The sequence below is a fragment of the Mus caroli genome, unplaced genomic scaffold (genome assembly GCF_978045245.1).
Source record: "Mus caroli unplaced genomic scaffold, Mus_caroli_1 scaffold_8, whole genome shotgun sequence".
NCBI lineage: Eukaryota > Metazoa > Chordata > Mammalia > Rodentia > Muridae > Mus > Mus caroli.
In genome coordinates, this window is record NW_028227263.1 from 66,845,734 (window position 1) to 66,863,381 (window position 17,648).

Here is a 17,648-nt window from a genome sequence, read left to right on the forward strand (position 1 = left end):
TCCTTTTTTCAGTCTCATTGACATCCGTGAGTTACCAGGGGTTGGAGAGATGGCTCAGTGGTTAAGAGCACTGACTGCTCTTCTAGAGGTCCTGAGTTCAAATCTCAGCAGCCACATGGTGGCTCACAACCATCTATAGTGAGATCTAGTGCACTTTTCTGGCCTGCAGGCATGCGTGCAGGCAGAATGCTGCATGCATAGTAAATAAATCTTAAAAAAAAAAAAAAGTTGCTAGATGTCCACCAGGTGGTGCTCTGGTAAAGGGCCTGAGCAACCTTCCAGGACTTAGCTGTTGAACAGTGGTTTCTACCCAGCCCTCACACTGTCCTTGGTTACTAATGTTTTGAATTTTCTTTCAGCTCTGAAACTAAATTACATTTAGGTATTTATACTTCCTGTGTGTGAGACACATGCACTTGTGTTTGTACAGACACTGTGCAGGCCAGCGGCTTACAGTCGGTGTCTTCCTCAATTGTTCTCCACCTTTTCGTTAAGAGTCTTTGACTGGACCTGGAGCTGCTGATGCTGCTGAGACAGACTTGCCCAGCAGATCCCAGCATCATGCAGTCCTTGCCTCCTCAGTGCCAGGATTTGCTGCTCAGGCTTTTTGTTTGGGTTCTGGGAGATGAAGCTCATGTCCTTACGTTGTGCAGCAAGCACTGCCCAGTCTAAACCATCTCCCCAGGCTTACGTACTTACATTTATTTTTACCTGCAATGTAGCCTAAAGCCAGGGCTCGGAACATCCATAGTGCCTTATTCCCTAGTTTACTTTCATAACCAGTTTCAGGAGCCGGGTTCTCTTGCGGAGTCTAAAGGTGCACGAGAAAACAGAAGCGCCTCTTACAAAACAGAGTGAAAGATGACAGGGGAGCACAGTGGGGGCTCAATCCCGGTCCTCAGGAGCCCAAGGCAGGGGTATTACAGGGAGCACAGGGGCATTGTGGGAGCATGGTGTCCAAGGCAGGGGTATTACGGGGAGCCCTGGGTGTCTTTTGTGAGTTCTCGGTCTTGAAGATGAAAGAGTTTTAAACAGACTAAGAACAGAACTTCATGGGACAAGTTTGCTAGAATTTGAAAGAAAAAACAACAGGACTGACATGCTGGAAATCTCAGGAGCTACCAGATGGGGAAATGGAGAAGATATCAGAAAACCGGGCACCAGCCCTTCTGCCTAGAAGGGGTGAACAGAGGAGACCCCATCTCAAACAAGACAGTGAGGACCAACACCTGAGGTTACCCTCTGACCTCTACATGAGGTCATGCTTTTTTGAGGTCAAGAAAGCATTGAACTTCCTGTTTCTACAAAATCAGCTAGAAATTTCATAAAGTATTAAATGGTGACTAAGGATGGTATTTGAAAAATCATCTATTATGGATTACCTGATATTGAGTCCGATAAAATTACAGCATTGGAGCAGCTGTGGTAGTGCATGCCTGTAATCCCAGCACCCTGGGAAGCAGAGGGAGGAGGATCAGTGCCAGGCTTAGGGCCCCACCTGGGCGACATAGCGAGTTCTGGCCAGCAGTAGACCAGTGTGCGTCCAGTGAGACCCTGTCTAAAACCAAAATAACAACAATGAAAAACAGGTGCTGCAAAATCAACAGAAAGGTATAAAGTGATATTTGGAGTAAACAGAGCTTTGCCTTGTTGGGGAGGTCAGGCAGAGACAGCAGCAGCCACAAAGATGGACTCAGTGGATTAGATTGGGAAGCGGGTGCAGCTCCTTCAGAGCCTTCAGGGGCCCAGGGAAGGGAGCTCGGGAAAGGTGAAGCACTGAGTGTGGTGTGAGAGAGAGCACAGTACAGGCTGGTAAGTGAGGAGAGCTGACAGCAGCTCAGATCCCACCAACTGAAAATCCTGCATTTACTTTAAAATCATTTTATTATAAATGTCTCTATTTAGTCACACCATGTAGGTTTAGAGGTCTATCTGATTAGGATTTCTGTGGCTGTGATAAAACACCATGACCAGAAGTAGCTTGTGGAGGGCACGGTTTATTTCAGCTTACACTTTCACATCACAGTTCAGTACAGAAACTAAAGCTCTCTGTGGCTTGCCTTCTTATGTCCTTCAAGATCAGGAGCCCAGGAGTGGTACCACCCATAGTGAGGGAGGTGGGCCTTCCCACATAACCATCAGTCAGGAAAATGCTCAACAGGCTTGCCCACAGGCCAGTGCGGTGACTAGCTAGTGTCAAGTTGACATAAAACTAGTAGCCAGCACAAGGTCAGACGTACCTTGGCGTCAGTTCTCTCCCTCTACCGTGTGAGTCCTGGAGATGCAACTCAGGTTGTCAGGCTTTGCCCCCAGCCACCCTGCTAGCCCTGGGCTCTTGTTCTGCACTATTACAGTATTTGAATTCCTGAGGTCTTATGAAAAATTCGGATACATAGTAAGAAAAGGCAGTCCTTGTTATCTCCATTTTCTCAGATTGTTCTTTAATATTTTTCAGAAAAAAAATTGATTTGGCATATGTAAGTGAAGAAATTTCCAATTTAGTAAAATTTCCTAGTACTAATGAACTTGAGTTGCAGGTTATTAGGACTCACCATGAAGCAGTATCGTGGTTGTCTTAGTCAGGGTTTCTATTCCTGCACAAAATATCATGACCAAGTTAGACAGGAAAGAGTTTATTCAGCTCACACTTCCACATTGCTGTTCATCACCAAAGGAAGTCAGGACTGGAACTCAAGCAGGTCAGGAAGCAGGAGCTGATGCAGAGACCATGGAGGGATGTTACTTACTGGCTTGCTTCCCCTGGCTTGCTCAGCCTGCTCTTTTATAGAATCAAGACTACCAGCCCAGGGATGGCACCACCCACAAGGGGCCTTTCCCCCTTGATCACTAATTGAGAAAATGCCCCACAGCTGGATCTCATGGTGGCATTTCCTCACCTGAAGCTCCTTTCTCTGTGATAACTCCAGCTTGTGTCAAGTTGACACAAAACCAGCCAGTACAGTGGTGATTGAAAACTCTCTCATATTTAGCTACTGTTCTGTTTGTTTTTGTTTCTTTAAGACAGGTTTTTTTTTTTTTGTTTTGTTTTTTTTTTTTTCCTGTATAGCCCTGGCTTTCCTAGAACTTGCATTGTAGATCAGGCTGGCCTCAAACTAAGAGATCAGCCTGACTCTGCCTCCCAAGTACTAGGATTCAAGGTGTGTGCCACCATTGCCCGCCTTTAACAGCTATTCTTGTTTTGTTTTGTTTGGTTTTGGTTTTGGTTTTTTTTGAGACAGGGTTTCTCTGTGTAGCCTGGGCTGTCCTGGAACTTACTTTGTAGACCAGGCTAGCCTCGAACTCAGAAATCTGCCTGCCTCTGCCTCCCAAGTGCTGGGATTAAAGGTATGTGCCACCACCGCCCGGCTTTAACTGCTATTCTTAAAAAAAAACCAAAAAAACCAAAAACCAAAAAACAACAACAACAACAAAACCCAAACTATATTACTTAAAAATACAAAGAGTTATAAATAGTGCCACTATGGAATGTCTATGTCTGTTTTTGGTATTACATCTGCATGTCTTTCTGTAAGGTATACTCCTGAGTAGTACAGTTGCAAATTCCTAGATTATTAATACTTAATGGCCAGCCATTTTCCAGTGTTTGGTTTCCAATAGAAACCATGTGCCAGTTATCAGTCCCAGGTCAGGATGTCAGACACTTTTGCCCATTGTATCTTGATATTGACATCATCAAGGAAAACAGTAGTTGAGCTCTGGATGGAATAACAGTTTGCTAACTAACGAAGGCAGAAATTGGTACCAGGATATGGGGTATTGCTGTGGCAGACTCAGCCACGTGCTTTTGGGAAGACTGTGGTGGCATTTGAGATTTGGGCTGGAAAAGCCATCAAGTGCTCAGAGCTCAGGCTTGTTCTGTGGGAGCATAGAAGATAAGAATGTTGAGAGGTGAAGATGATAGAAGCCTGGCTTGTGACATTTCAGAGGGAGGAAAGACTGTCAGGGCCATTTATATGCTATTTTGAATTAAGTATCTGTTTTTGGTCATCTGGGGATGAAGAATCAGCCACGATTAATAAGAGACTAGCACAACTGAAACGAAACCTTTGCCAAGACAAATGATGTTAGCCAGCTGGAGCTAAGAAATTAGCAATAGTTAAGAAGAGACCAGTCCCTGAGGTGAAATCTTTTGAGACGTGTTTCTTCAGGGTCAGCATACAGAAACTGTGATCCAAGTGGGGCTGAGGCTGAATCTCAGGAGTCTTGGTAATGAATAAGAGTCATGTAGGTGATGCTGGCTTTGGAGGCATGAAGGAGTTATGGAGAACATCTGAGGCTTGGTGCCAAGAGAGGAGAGAAGAAACCATTGATGAGGGTGCAGTGAAAGTCCCAGAATTTAAGGAGTCACGGAGGGAAACTAAGGCTTGGCACCACGTGGGGTCACAGTTCCTGAAGAGAACCCAAGAGAGGTAACTGGTGAAGGTACAGCCCACTTGCAAAGACTCTTTGTGAAACGCCAGTACCATGTGATGGCCACCAAAGAACAGCAAGAGCTGTGGAGGGGAGCCAGCCTGAGCCTAGGAGACAAGTCTGGTGTGCTGCTGAGGGCAGGACTGGAGGAGTGGCTCAGGCCCTTTGGTTCAGAGAATCGTGGCTGAGTCCCAGACATCAGACACTAAACTTTTACACTGTTGAATTTTGGTTTTGCTTTAGTCTGATTGTGACTGCCCTGGCACTTCTTTCTTGAAATAAGAAGAATGTAATGTATTTTTTTATTTTGCAGGTGCCCACAGTTAAGAGACTGGCATTTTAGAGAGGCTTTGGATATTTTAGAGAAACTTTGAAGAAAGCTGAGTGTTTTAAAGAGACTGAACTTTTTTTTTTTTTTTTTTTTTTTTGGTTTTTCGAGACAGGGTTTCTCTGTGTAGCCCTGGCTGTCCTTTGTAGACCAGGCTGGCCTCGAATTCAGAAATCCGCCTGCCTCTGTCTCCCAAGTGCTGGGATTAAAGGCGTGCGCCACCACGCCCAGAGAGACTGAACTTTTAAAGTGTTTGGATTTTTAAGACTGTGGGACTTTTAAAAGTTAAAGTGTTGGAGAAATGGTTCAGAAAGAGGGAGCCTCAATTGAGAGGATGCCCCATCAGATTGGCCTCTGCATCAGAAGGACTAGGGTGTGTGCCAGGCTTGCCCCTTTGCACTCATACATGACATCTGTAAAACAGTGACTGATGTTCTTTTTATCTGTTTCTCCTTATTCTTTAGGTTTTTGTGGAGACACTGGATAAGTGTTTTGAAAACGTATGTGAGTTGGATTTGATCTTCCACATGGATAAGGTAGGTCCTCTCCCAGAACAGGGCTCCTGGAAACTACCAGTTAGGACATCTCCAGTCACAGTGCACCATCCTGTTCTTTCACTTGCTCTTTTGTTCCAACCTAGTTCAAGAGTCTGTTTTAATTAATTAGTCAATTAATTTTGCAGTACTGGGATTTGAGTCCAGGGCCTCCCACATCCTAGCTGGGTACTCTACCACTGATCCATCCATCAAGTCTGAGCCTGTTTTATTTAGTGAGTTTAATAGTTCTGAGAGGCCAGTGAGATGGCTCAGTGGGTAAGGGGGTTTGCTTGCCAAGCTTTGAAGTCCTGAGATGGATCAGCAGAATCCACATGGTAAAAGGAGAAAATTGACACTGCAAATTGTCCTCTCATCTCCACATGTGCTCCGTGGTGGCATGTATGTGTCTGTTCACCCGGAAGAAACAGACAGGTTAAGCAAGTGAAGCTTTGGAATGATGTGAACTCAGGAACTTTGACATAATAAAATTTGTCTCTTAGGGAGCTATAGGACTTGGTGGTCAAGAGTGCATTTGCAGTCAGACATGGTGGTGCAAGCCTTTAATCCCAGGATTTGGGAGACAGAGGCACGTGGATTTCTGTGAGTTTGAGGCCAGCTATGTTTACAGAGTTGAGTTCCAGGACACCCAGGGCAGTTACATGGAAATATCCTGTCTCAAAACAAAACAAAACAAAACAAAACTTAAAAAAGGAGTGCGTACTGCTCTTGCAGACAATCCAGGCTTGGTTCCCAGTACCTATATGGTAACTCAGAACCAGTTGTCTTTAACTCCAATCAGGAGATCTGATGGTATCTCCTGGCCTCTACAGATCCCAAGCATGCATGAGGTATACAGACAGACAGACAGACAGACAAAAAAACCCAACAACAACAAAACAAAAACAAAACAAAAAAACCCTCATGCACATAAAATAAAAATAAATCTTAAAAAACAAAACAAAATAAAATCTTGTATCTCTGCTGAGGAGCAGTGTAGTGACTGGTACTGAAACACCATTTAAGAGAAGATGCAAGATACTCTCAGGAGGGCTGGTGAGATGGTTGAGAGCACTGTCTGCTCTTCCAGAGGTCATGAGTTCAATTCCCAGCAACCACATGGTGGCTCACAACCATCTGTAGCGATATACATACATACATACATACATACATACATACATACATATATGCAGCAGAGCACTCATACATTAAATAAATTAAAAAAAAAAAAAAGATACTGTCAGGAAAGCACACTGAGAATTGAAATGGACCCGAGTAATGTTCTCAGTTTTGTTTTGTTTTGTTAGCATAACTCTGATGAGGTCTGAGTCCTCTTGTGCCAAGTTAAACAGGAGACAACTCACAGGGGATAAGCACGTTATTTTGTCCAGCTGGCACATGTGGTCCTCAGTGCTGTTCTCTGGTAAATCAGCCAGTGACCTTCCAGTGATCCATGGCTTTTTGGAAGGAGTTGTGTGTGTGTTGCTTTTAATTTTCACTTAATTATTATTTATTTAATTTATGCTTATGGGTCTTTTGCCTGTATGATTGATTGTGAGCTCTGTGTGTACAGTGCCCATAGAGGTCAGAAAAGGATCTCTTGGAACTGGAGTTTCAGGATGGTTGCAATCTAGCATGTGGATGCTGGGAATCAAGCCTGGAGCCTGTAGACGAGCAGCCAGTATTCTTAACTACTAGGCCATCTCTCCAGCCCCCAAACTGCCCATTGTTATGGCATAATTTTTATTGGTTTATTATGACAGCAAGAGCTTTTACACTCATTGCTACTAGCATTACCATGCTAAGCTGGTTTTGGCCTTTTCCCAGTGGCTTCTCTTCTCTTTCTTCTCTGTTTGTACCAGGGTTTAAATAGGAGAATTGCATGAGAGGCGAGAGGTAGACATGATTAAGCAGTCCTAGACAAGGTCTGGTCTGGTTGATCTTGTCCCTGTTATGATTATGTGGTCCAGAGAAGTCCTGACTGCTTTAAAGGAGCAATCTGGTTCCTAGAAGATGACCTCAGTGCGTGCATTCTTGTTTGGATGTCAGACAGGAGTGCTGTTTTCCTTGGCCTATCTCTGACTGTCACTGCCTGGTGCAGGGTGATCCTGGAACCTATTTCTCCCTTCAGACGACTTGAGACTGACAGTGTCACAGGGCTCAGGACTCAGTAGTGCTTTTGTAGTGTCAACCTTCCCTGTCAGCTGAAAGATCTTTAAACTTCAGACAGCTCTGCCTTTCTCTTTGCATGTACCAGTGGTGTTGTTTACCGGTATTGTTGTTAAGGATGTTGCTGTCTTGTGATTTATACCATGGAGAACACTTCCCCTATGCACTATCTGGAAGGACATTGAAAATATGAAATTGAGTTGTCTTTATAGGCCTAACGTTACTTTAAAAGGGATGGGTTTTTTGTTGTTTTGTTTTTGATCTTTGAGAGTACATATCTAACTTTGTAGCCACAGCATGTATGTAGAGGTCAGAGGACAAACTTGTAGGACAAACTTGTCAGTTCTCTCTACCATGGGGGCCTAGGTCATTAGGCTTGGCAGCACGTCCCTCTACCTACTGAGCTATATTGGCACCCTGCTCATTTCTTTTAAATTGTAAAAAACTAGGTGCTATTGGGATTTGTTGTTATCAGGACCTCTGAAACCCATGACATCACATAGATGGAACCTGCACACCTGTTTCCAAGGAAACAGCCACCATATTACCAGAATCCACTTGGCTCACCTCCCACCTTTACCTGTGATTATGTCATCACCCTTATAAAAAGAAAGGCTCCCCTGATCTCTCTCTCTTTCTTACCCTCTTCTCTTCCCGCTGCCAACTTGCCCCTCTCTCTTCCAGTAAACCTCATGTGGAGCTGTTTGGCCTGGTGTGGTCCTTCTGAAGCTGTGCAACGGTCACAATCGTAGCAGGGTTACTATGTGATAGATAGGGAGAGTGGGATCATAGCAGGGTTACTATGTGATAGATAGGCAGAGTGGGATCATAGCAGGGTTACTATGTGATAGATAGGCAGAGTGGGATCATAGCAGGGTTACTATGTGATAGATAGGGAGAGTGGGATCATAGCAGGGTTACTATGTGATAGATAGGGAGAGTGGGATCGTAGCAGGGTTACTATGTGATAGATAGGGAGAGTGGGATCGTAGCAGGGTTACTATGTGATAGATAGGGAGAGTGGGATCCTAGCAGGGTTACTATGTGATAGGCAGAGTGGGATCCTAGCAGGGTTACTATGTGATAGGCAGAGTGGGATCGTAGCAGGGTTACTATGTGATAGATAGGCAGAGTGGGATCATAGCAGGGTTACTATGTGATAGATAGGCAGAGTGGGATCATAGCAGGGTTACTATGTGATAGATAGGGAGAGTGGGATCATAGCAGGGTTACTATGTGATAGATAGGCAGAGTGGGATCGTAGCAGGGTTACTATGTGATAGATAGGCAGAGTGGGATCGTAGCAGGGTTACTATGTGATAGATAGGCAGAGTGGGATCATAGCAGGGTTACTATGTGATAGATAGGCAGAGTGGGATCGTAGCAGGGTTACTATGTGATAGGCAGAGTGGGATCATAGCAGGGTTACTATGTGATAGATAGGCAGAGTGGGATCATAGCAGGGTTACTATGTGATAGATAGGGAGAGTGGGATCGTAGCAGGGTTACTATGTGATAGGCAGAGTGGGATCGTAGCAGGGTTACTATGTGATAGGCAGAGTGGGATCATAGCAGGGTTACTATGTGATAGATAGGCAGAGTGGGATCCTAGCAGGGTTACTATGTGATAGGCAGAGTGGGATCGTAGCAGGGTTACTATGTGATAGATAGGGAGAGTGGGATCGTAGCAGGGTTACTATGTGATAGATAGGGAGAGTGGGATCGTAGCAGGGTTACTATGTGATAGATAGGCAGAGTGGGATCGTAGCAGGGTTACTATGTGATAGATAGGCAGAGTGGGATCGTAGCAGGGTTACTATGTGATAGATAGGCAGAGTGGGATCATAGCAGGGTTACTATGTGATAGATAGGCAGAGTGGGATCGTAGCAGGGTTACTATGTGATAGATAGGCAGAGTGGGATCGTAGCAGGGTTACTATGTGATAGATAGGCAGAGTGGGATCATAGCAGGGTTACTATGTGATAGGCAGAGTGGGATCATAGCAGGGTTACTATGTGATAGATAGGCAGAGTGGGATCATAGCAGGGTTACTATGTGATAGATAGGCAGAGTGGGATCATAGCAGGGTTACTATGTGATAGATAGGCAGAGTGGGATCATAGCAGGGTTACTATGTGATAGATAGGGAGAGTGGGATCATAGCAGGGTTACTATGTGATAGGCAGAGTGGGATCGTAGCAGGGTTACTATGTGATAGGCAGAGTGGGATCGTAGCAGGGTTACTATGTGATAGATAGGCAGAGTGGGATCGTAGCAGGGTTACTATGTGATAGATAGGGAGAGTGGGATCATAGCAGGGTTACTATGTGATAGATAGGCAGAGTGGGATCATAGCAGGGTTACTATGTGATAGATAGGCAGAGTGGGATCATAGCAGGGTTACTATGTGATAGATAGGCAGAGTGGGATCGTAGCAGGGTTACTATGTGATAGATAGGGAGAGTGGGATCATAGCAGGGTTACTATGTGATAGATAGGGAGAGTGGGATCATAGCAGGGTTACTATGTGATAGATAGGGAGAGTGGGATCATAGCAGGGTTACTATGTGATAGATAGGCAGAGTGGGATCATAGCAGGGTTACTATGTGATAGGCAGAGTGGGATCGTAGCAGGGTTACTATGTGATAGATAGGCAGAGTGGGATCGTAGCAGGGTTACTATGTGATAGATAGGGAGAGTGGGATCGTAGCAGGGTTACTATGTGATAGATAGGGAGAGTGGGATCGTAGCAGGGTTACTATGTGATAGATAGGGAGAGTGGGATCATAGCAGGGTTACTATGTGATAGATAGGCAGAGTGGGATCATAGCAGGGTTACTATGTGATAGATAGGGAGAGTGGGATCATAGCAGGGTTACTATGTGATAGATAGGGAGAGTGGGATCATAGCAGGGTTACTATGTGATAGATAGGGAGAGTGGGATCATAGCAGGGTTACTATGTGATAGATAGGCAGAGTGGGATCATAGCAGGGTTACTATGTGATAGATAGGCAGAGTGGGATCGTAGCAGGGTTACTATGTGATAGATAGGCAGAGTGGGATCGTAGCAGGGTTACTATGTGATAGATAGGGAGAGTGGGATCATAGCAGGGTTACTATGTGATAGATAGGGAGAGTGGGATCATAGCAGGGTTACTATGTGATAGATAGGCAGAGTGGGATCATAGCAGGGTTACTATGTGATAGATAGGCAGAGTGGGATCGTAGCAGGGTTACTATGTGATAGATAGGCAGAGTGGGATCCTTGGCAGGTGCCAGCTGTTTGTTTGCAAATATGGACATGGCATTTCAATGTCTCAGCATAGATGAAAAGATTGGACTTTCAGGAGAAAGGACTTTCTTAATTGACAGAAAAGAAGACACAGCTCTCTCATCTTCTGTGGTCCCTGTTGTGTTGGGGTGGTCTGCTGAAGTGACCATCCTCACTTCTCTCACAGGGAGCTCTCTTTTTTAAAATGATTGATTTCTTTTTATGTGCATTTGTGTTTTGCCTGCCTGTATGTCTATGTGAGGGTGTCAGATCCACCTTATCTGGACTTACAGACAGTTGTGAACTGACATGTGGGTGCTGGGAATCAAACCTGTGTTCTCTGGAAAAGCAGCCAGTTCTCCTAACCTCTGAGCCCCCTCTCTAGGCTGAGAGCTCTCTTTTTATCAGGAGCTCATAAGCGCGGCAGTGTCAGTGGTGAGCAACACAGGGTAGGTAGGCACTGGGCAGCAGTCTGTCTGAGTGGTAGGTGTTCATAGGCACTATTTGTGAAGACCGCCTGCTTAGTACTTGATCCCTTGGGAACCTGTGAGATGGAAAACTGGAAGAGCCGGTGGTCTTGTGCGAGGTGGAGCATGGGAAGGGGTGGGGGGGTCGGTCCTCTGATTCAAGCTGCTTCATGCAAGCAGTGTAGAGTGTGCTTCTAAGGCAGCTTTCTGAGTCACAGTGTGCTGTTCAAGGCTGACTGTCTTTGTAAGAATTTTCTGTTTTTCTGTAAGTAGCACCGCTGTGTCTGGCTCTTCATACAAGATCACCCCCACTTCCCCACTCTTCCAACTCTATTCTTTTCTCTCTTTAGACAACAAACAGGCAAAACCCCAGCCATATACTTAAAATCCATAAAAACACAAAATCAAAAATCATAACATAAAAGCAAAAGACCAGTAAGGTTAAAAATGCCCAAATAAAGCATTATGTGACAAAAAAAAAAAGTTCCAAAAATACCATTAAGTTTATTTTCTGTTGGTCTCCTTCTGGGTCTGACACCTGCCCTTAAGTATGGTTTGTATAAATTTAAAAAAAGAAAGAAAGAAAAAAGATTTTTAACTTGAATTGCATCAAGTCCATTACATACTCGAAGGTAATTTACATTTTTATAATAAACTACATCCATAGTGTATCTCCAGTGAACAAAGTGTCCTAGTGCTTCCTACATAGCCTGTTATGTAGATGGCTTTAAATCCATAGTAATCTTCCTGCTTCCTCCTTGAAAGTTTCTTTAGATCTGTCAGTCAGCATTTATGTTTTTATAGAGGTTTTGCATTTTGTTATATTTTTATCTTAGATATCTACTTTTTAAAAAAACATTTATTTATTTATTTATTACATGTAAGTACACTGTAGCTGGCTGTCTTCAGACACTCCAGAAGAGGGAGTTACAGGTGGTTGTGAGCCACCATGTGGTTGCTGGGATTTGAACTTCGGACCTTCGGAAGAGCAGTCGGGTGCTCTTACCCACTGAGCCATCTCACCAGCCCCAGATATCTACTTTTTATGTATAGTGTTTGATTTTATTTTTATATGTTTACACTAAGACCAGCGGTTATATTAAGGTCTTAGGAATTCTTTTGTATGTAGACATTTTGTTAATTTCTTTGCAGTGTTCTTACTTTTTATGTTTCTTGTACCCGCACTCTGTTGTCCAGGATCTCTAGTGTTGTGCGGGCTAGACATGGGGTAAATGGCATCAGGTCTGGGTCGCTGGTTTCCAAAGCACCTCAGCTGTTGCCGTGAAGCATAGCGTTTGCTGTGGGTCTTCTGTAAACATCCTGTATCAGGTGAGGGCTTCTTCCTTGTTCTTCCTAATGGCTAGGGATTGCTGGTCATGAAAGGATGTCAGGATTTGTCAGAAGCCCTTCCTCTGCCTCTTGGGTGCCTTTTTGCCTCATCCTTCTAATGCCATTTTAAACATCTGTGAGGATGTCTGCTCAGCCAGTAAACGGTTCCATTTATTGGACATGGCTTTTAGAAGGAAGTAAGTGGCCATAAAAACGCTGCCCTTTCTCGTGCGTCTTATCTTCTCGTCAGTTCCATAAAGCACCTTGCTGCTGCTGCAGCAGATTTTTTTACTGTTCATACAACTGTTTATTTTTAGCTGTGGGTTGGCACTGAGAAATGACTGCTCATATCTATTTGTTGTTGAAGTCTATGGTAGAAGGAGTCAGAATCCTGTCTTAGTCACCCTTAGACTTCCTGAAGGTGTTTCCCAGAGAGCGACTCCACTTTCCTCAGCCTGGCTATCTGCACTCTCACAAAGCATTTGCCATCTCAGGTGTGCCTTGATAGTCAGCTGTTTTGTTTCACTTACGTAGGCAAAAGGCCTATCTGAAAACAGCAGTCTTATCACTGGATTCGTGCTTCTTAACGGAAGACTCTTTCCCTTACCTTGAGGCCAGCAGCGCCTGGTGGTGGATTTTGCTGCTCCCGGCAGCTGCTTAGTTAAGCTGCCCCCTTAATGCTCATGAGGCTTAGAGCAGCAGGCCGGCCCAGACACATTTGACTGAATTTCTAATACTTTCAAAATTTTCCAGTCTTGGTGTTTCTTTTGTTTACTTTGAGAAAAGGTCTCATGTAGCCTAGGCTGGCCTGGAGCTTCCTTACTGTGTAGCTGAGGCTAAACCAGCAGGTCCTCCTCTCTCCCGCTCTAAGTGTTGGACTTAAACGCACGTGCCATCACACTCTTCTTTAATCTTGGGTTTCTTTTTCAGACTTCTAAACTGGTTTTTGTTAAATCCCATTTCTTTATTGTCTCTCTCTTCACACCGCCATATTTTCCTTCTTGTACTGAAGGGAGTTTGTTCCATCCCATTTCCTGTCTCTGAAGGACGCCAGAATCTTGCATTTCCAGCTGGTTTCCTGGTTGTGCTTTTTATCCTTCTTATATGTACAAATCTCTAGATGTGTCGCTGTAATGTCACTAGGTGAGTCACCGCCTCCCAGAGGAGCCTTTCTGTGACACTGCCCCCTCTACTTCTAACTACATTTTTGTCATTTCCCTCAAAGCAAGGTTTTCCTCTTTCCTCCCCTTCCTTGCTTTGCCTTCCTGTCTCCTCCTCCCCCTCCCTTTGACTCTTCCCCTACCTTCTCTCCCCGATCTTTCTTTTACTGCTGTAGTGTAGGACACGAACCCAAGGCCCTGCACATACAGGGTAAGCATAGTGCTGAGATGAGCCCCACCCCAGCACCAAGGTGAGTTTCTTGGATGAGGCAGGCCTACACCCATCTTCCATTTTACTTCATGTCTCCCTATAACCTGTTTTTCACACATAGCTCCGATTCTTAGGTGAGTTCCTGATCTCCAGATCCTGTAACCATTTCTTGGCCATCACTTTCTTCTTTTTTAAAAGATTTATTTATTTTTACATGCATTAGTGTTTTGCCTGCATGTGTGTCTGTGTTGAGGGATCCCCTTGAACTGGTGTTACAGACAGTTGTGAGCTGCCATGTAGGTGCTGGGAATTGAACCTGGGTCCTCTAGAAGAGCAGCCAGTGCTCTTAGCTGCTGAGCCCTCTCCAGCTCTGACCATCACCATGTTTAATGTGTCTGCAGTACCTGTGCTGTGAGCTTTCGAGCAGGACAGCTCTAATCTTCTGTTGTTACCTCAGGATCTTCCTGAGTTTTTGCTTGTTCTCTTCCCTCTTTGATAGATTCAGCTATATCTGTACTTATTTTATATACTTAAACTATCCTCCTCCTCCTCCTCTCCTTCTCTTCCTCCTCCTCCCTTTCCTCCTCCTCCTGTTCCTTTTCCTCCTTCTGTTTTGGAAACAGGGTGTCACTGTGTAGCCTTGGCTGGCCTAGAACAGCTTTATGTAGACCAGTTGGAGGCTAACCTCTGCTGAGATTAAAGGCATGTGCTACCATGCCTGGAAGACTACCAGTCTTAAAGGTAATTCTCAAACTGGTCTAGTTTTGATGTCCTGTTTGTGACAGAATTTCATGTAATGCAAACTGGTCTCAAATTTCCTATGTAACTGAATAGGGTCCAGCTCTGAGAGGTAGCTATTTACTCTCTAGATACATCTGGAACATTTTTTTTTTCTTTTTTTTTTGATTTTTCAAGACAGAGTTTCTCTGTGTAGCCCTAGCTGTCCTGGAACTCACTTTGTAGACCAGGCTGGCCTCGAACTCAGAAATCCTCCTGCCTCTGCCTCCCAAGTGCTGGGATAAAAGGTGTGCGCCACCATGCCCGGCTGGAACATATTTTTGCAGAGGCAGTTGGTTCCTCAGTGCTCCCAGCAATCCCTAAACACAGCTCAGCATCCTAAGTATTAGCATTGTGGTAACTGCGTTTCCTTTGTCAGAACTGAGTGGATGGCTTAGCATCCTCATCTGTAGCCTCTCAACAGCGAATCCGGGATTGGACTCTATTGGGTCTTCAAGACTATGCTGTCAGACTCACATCACAACTCACTGACTGCATCAAGTGAGTGCTGTAACCCTTCAGTACAGTTCCGCAGGTTGTACTGGCCCCTAATAGTTTTGTTGCAACTTCATAACTGTGACCCCTGTGAAAGGGTTGTTTGACCTCAAAGGAATCTTGACCCATAGGTTGAGGACCACAGGGCAAGATGGCTGCTTTAGTCTGTGTTGGGCTCTCAATAGGGTTGGCCCATGTGATGCTGGGTGGGGCTGAGCACAGGAAGGCTGCCAAGTAGATAGCTGAAAATGCTGAGTGTTCACGGTTGAACTTCTGAAGTATAAGGTGACAGGCTCATAAACAGTGACAACGGGTCATGTTTGTCAGATGGCCCTTCTGGGAACAGATCAGCAACAGCAGGGCTTGACAGCACCTTTTACATCTTAGTGACATCTCTGAAGCAGGTATTTTGCCTTGCTTGCTTGGTCTCCAGAAACAAAAGATGAGTAAGGAATATCTGTCTTTGTGTGAGTTTACTGAAGACGAGGAATTAGATAGAATGGTCTTAAGTTCTCACAGTAGTAGCTAGCTGGCACATTTGACTGTCTCTGGCCATCTTTTCTTTTCTGGATGTGCCCCAAAAGTGAGGAAACCAGCCAGGAGGTGGTGGCGCATGCCTTTTATCCCGGCACTTGGGAGGCAGAGGCAGGCGAATTTCTGAGTTAGAGGCCACCTGTTCGACAAAGTGAGTTCCAGTACAGCCAGGGCTACACAAAGAAACACTGTCTCGAAACAAATCAAAACAAACAAACAAAGAGTGGGGAAGCCAGTCCAATCTGGGTTGCATCCCTAGCCCTTGTCTACTAATATGTTGAGAGTAGGGAGTTTTGCTTAAAGAATGAGTGAGCGCATTCAGGATGCATTTATGTAGGCCAAGGCTAAGGATCAGTAAAACAACAGTTTGATTGTCAAGGCATGCCTCCTGTCCATCTTTGTCTCCATTTCTCAGTGTTGGCTCCTCTGCTTTAGAGAAGTATCTCATTCCCTCAGGACAGTGGACCGATATATGAAAAGGATTTTTTAGCTTCCAAAGTCTGTTGAGTATGTTTAAAAAGAAGAAGCAGGGGTGGGGGTGGGGAGCCACGATCTCTCCAAACTACCCCTGATGTCTATTCCCACAGTATAGGTTTCTCTGTTAGTAAACCTTTCACGACTGAGGGCCCAGTCTCATTGGCTGCCAGCTGTTGAGATCACACACAGCCTCTTTGGTTTGTTTAGTTATTCCTTCTTAGAAGCTAGGGGCAGCTAGGTAGCTAACCCTGTACACAGAGCAACAACATTTGACCTTTTAGAGGAACCCATTTGGAATCTAGCCTTTTTAAGACAATTCAGTGTTTATAAGATGTGTGAAGGGAGCCCGGTGTTGTGACACCCTGTAACCCCAGCACTTGGGTAGCTAAAACAGGAGCTCACCATGAGTTCAAAGCCAGCCTGACCTATAGATGTCAGTCCTTTCCTAAACACAAACTAACCACCAAACTATAACCAAGAGCAAAGGGAATTGCCAGAGATCCCTTATATAAGCGGCAGGTGAAATTAACCACACAGTATGTGCACAGTGGTGGTTGTGGAGCTGTTGTGCCCTTAAAGGCTGGAATGGGGGTGCGTTTCTCAGAGGCTGAGCACCTACAAAACAAGCAGGACTTCCCTCCCCTCCCCTCCCTCTTCCCTCTCTCCTTCCATCCCTTCCTCCCTCCATCCCTTCTTCTCTCCTTCCCTCGTGCTTGCTAGCTCTCTCTCTCTCCCCCCTCCCTCTTTCTTTCTCTCTCTTTCTTTGTGACAGACCTTCTCTGTGTGGCCCTGGCCATCCTAGACTCATTCTTCAGGCCAGGATGACCTCGAACTCACATATTGGCTTGCCTCTGCTTCCCAAGTACTGGGATTAAAGGAGTGTGCCACCGAAGCCCGGCTAAGCAGGCCTTTTCTTAGCTAAGAATACTGTGCTACACTTGCTGTTCATGTGAATCCTCAGAGGCATTGGTCATACATCATCCCAAAAATCTCCATAGCTTATAGCTTAGGTTTAGTTTATTTCTCAAAAATTGTGTGGTCACTGGCATTGCTGTACACTGTTGTCATTTGGAGGTCTAGGCTGTTGGAAGTCCACCTGGGTGCTTGTATGTTGGCTCTTCCAGTGACATACCTGCCACCAGTCATTTCACTGGTCAACATAAGTTACACGCCTTGGTCAAGGGACTAGGCAAACACAGTCCTACTTTAGAACAGCAGGGAGGAGAGCCCGCACTTAATAAATACAGCAGTGACTACTAATGATTTAGTTTGCTTGTTTTAAAGCAAGCTCTCATATGTATGTCCCAGGCTGGCCTCTAGCTCTTTCTGTCGGCAGGGATGACTTTGAGCTCCATATCCTCCCGTCTCACTCATGAGTGCTAGGATTGCAGGTGTTTGCCAGCATGCCCAGCAGGCTGCCACTGGTTTTTCATTTGTCCTTTCCGGGGTAAAGCTGACATTT

At 45.0% G+C, this 17,648-nt stretch overlaps 1 protein-coding gene across 1 annotated transcript in view; it reads left to right on the plus strand.

Moving 5' to 3' along the window:
* The window catches only part of Ap3s2 (adaptor related protein complex 3 subunit sigma 2), a 44,039-nt gene that overhangs the window by 5,629 nt on the left and 20,762 nt on the right, over nt 1-17,648 (plus strand). The window contains exon 4 of the mRNA XM_021166886.3: nt 5,224-5,295. Within this exon, the coding sequence (XP_021022545.1) occupies nt 5,224-5,295 (72 nt within the window). The remainder of the gene's footprint in view (nt 1-5,223; nt 5,296-17,648) is intronic.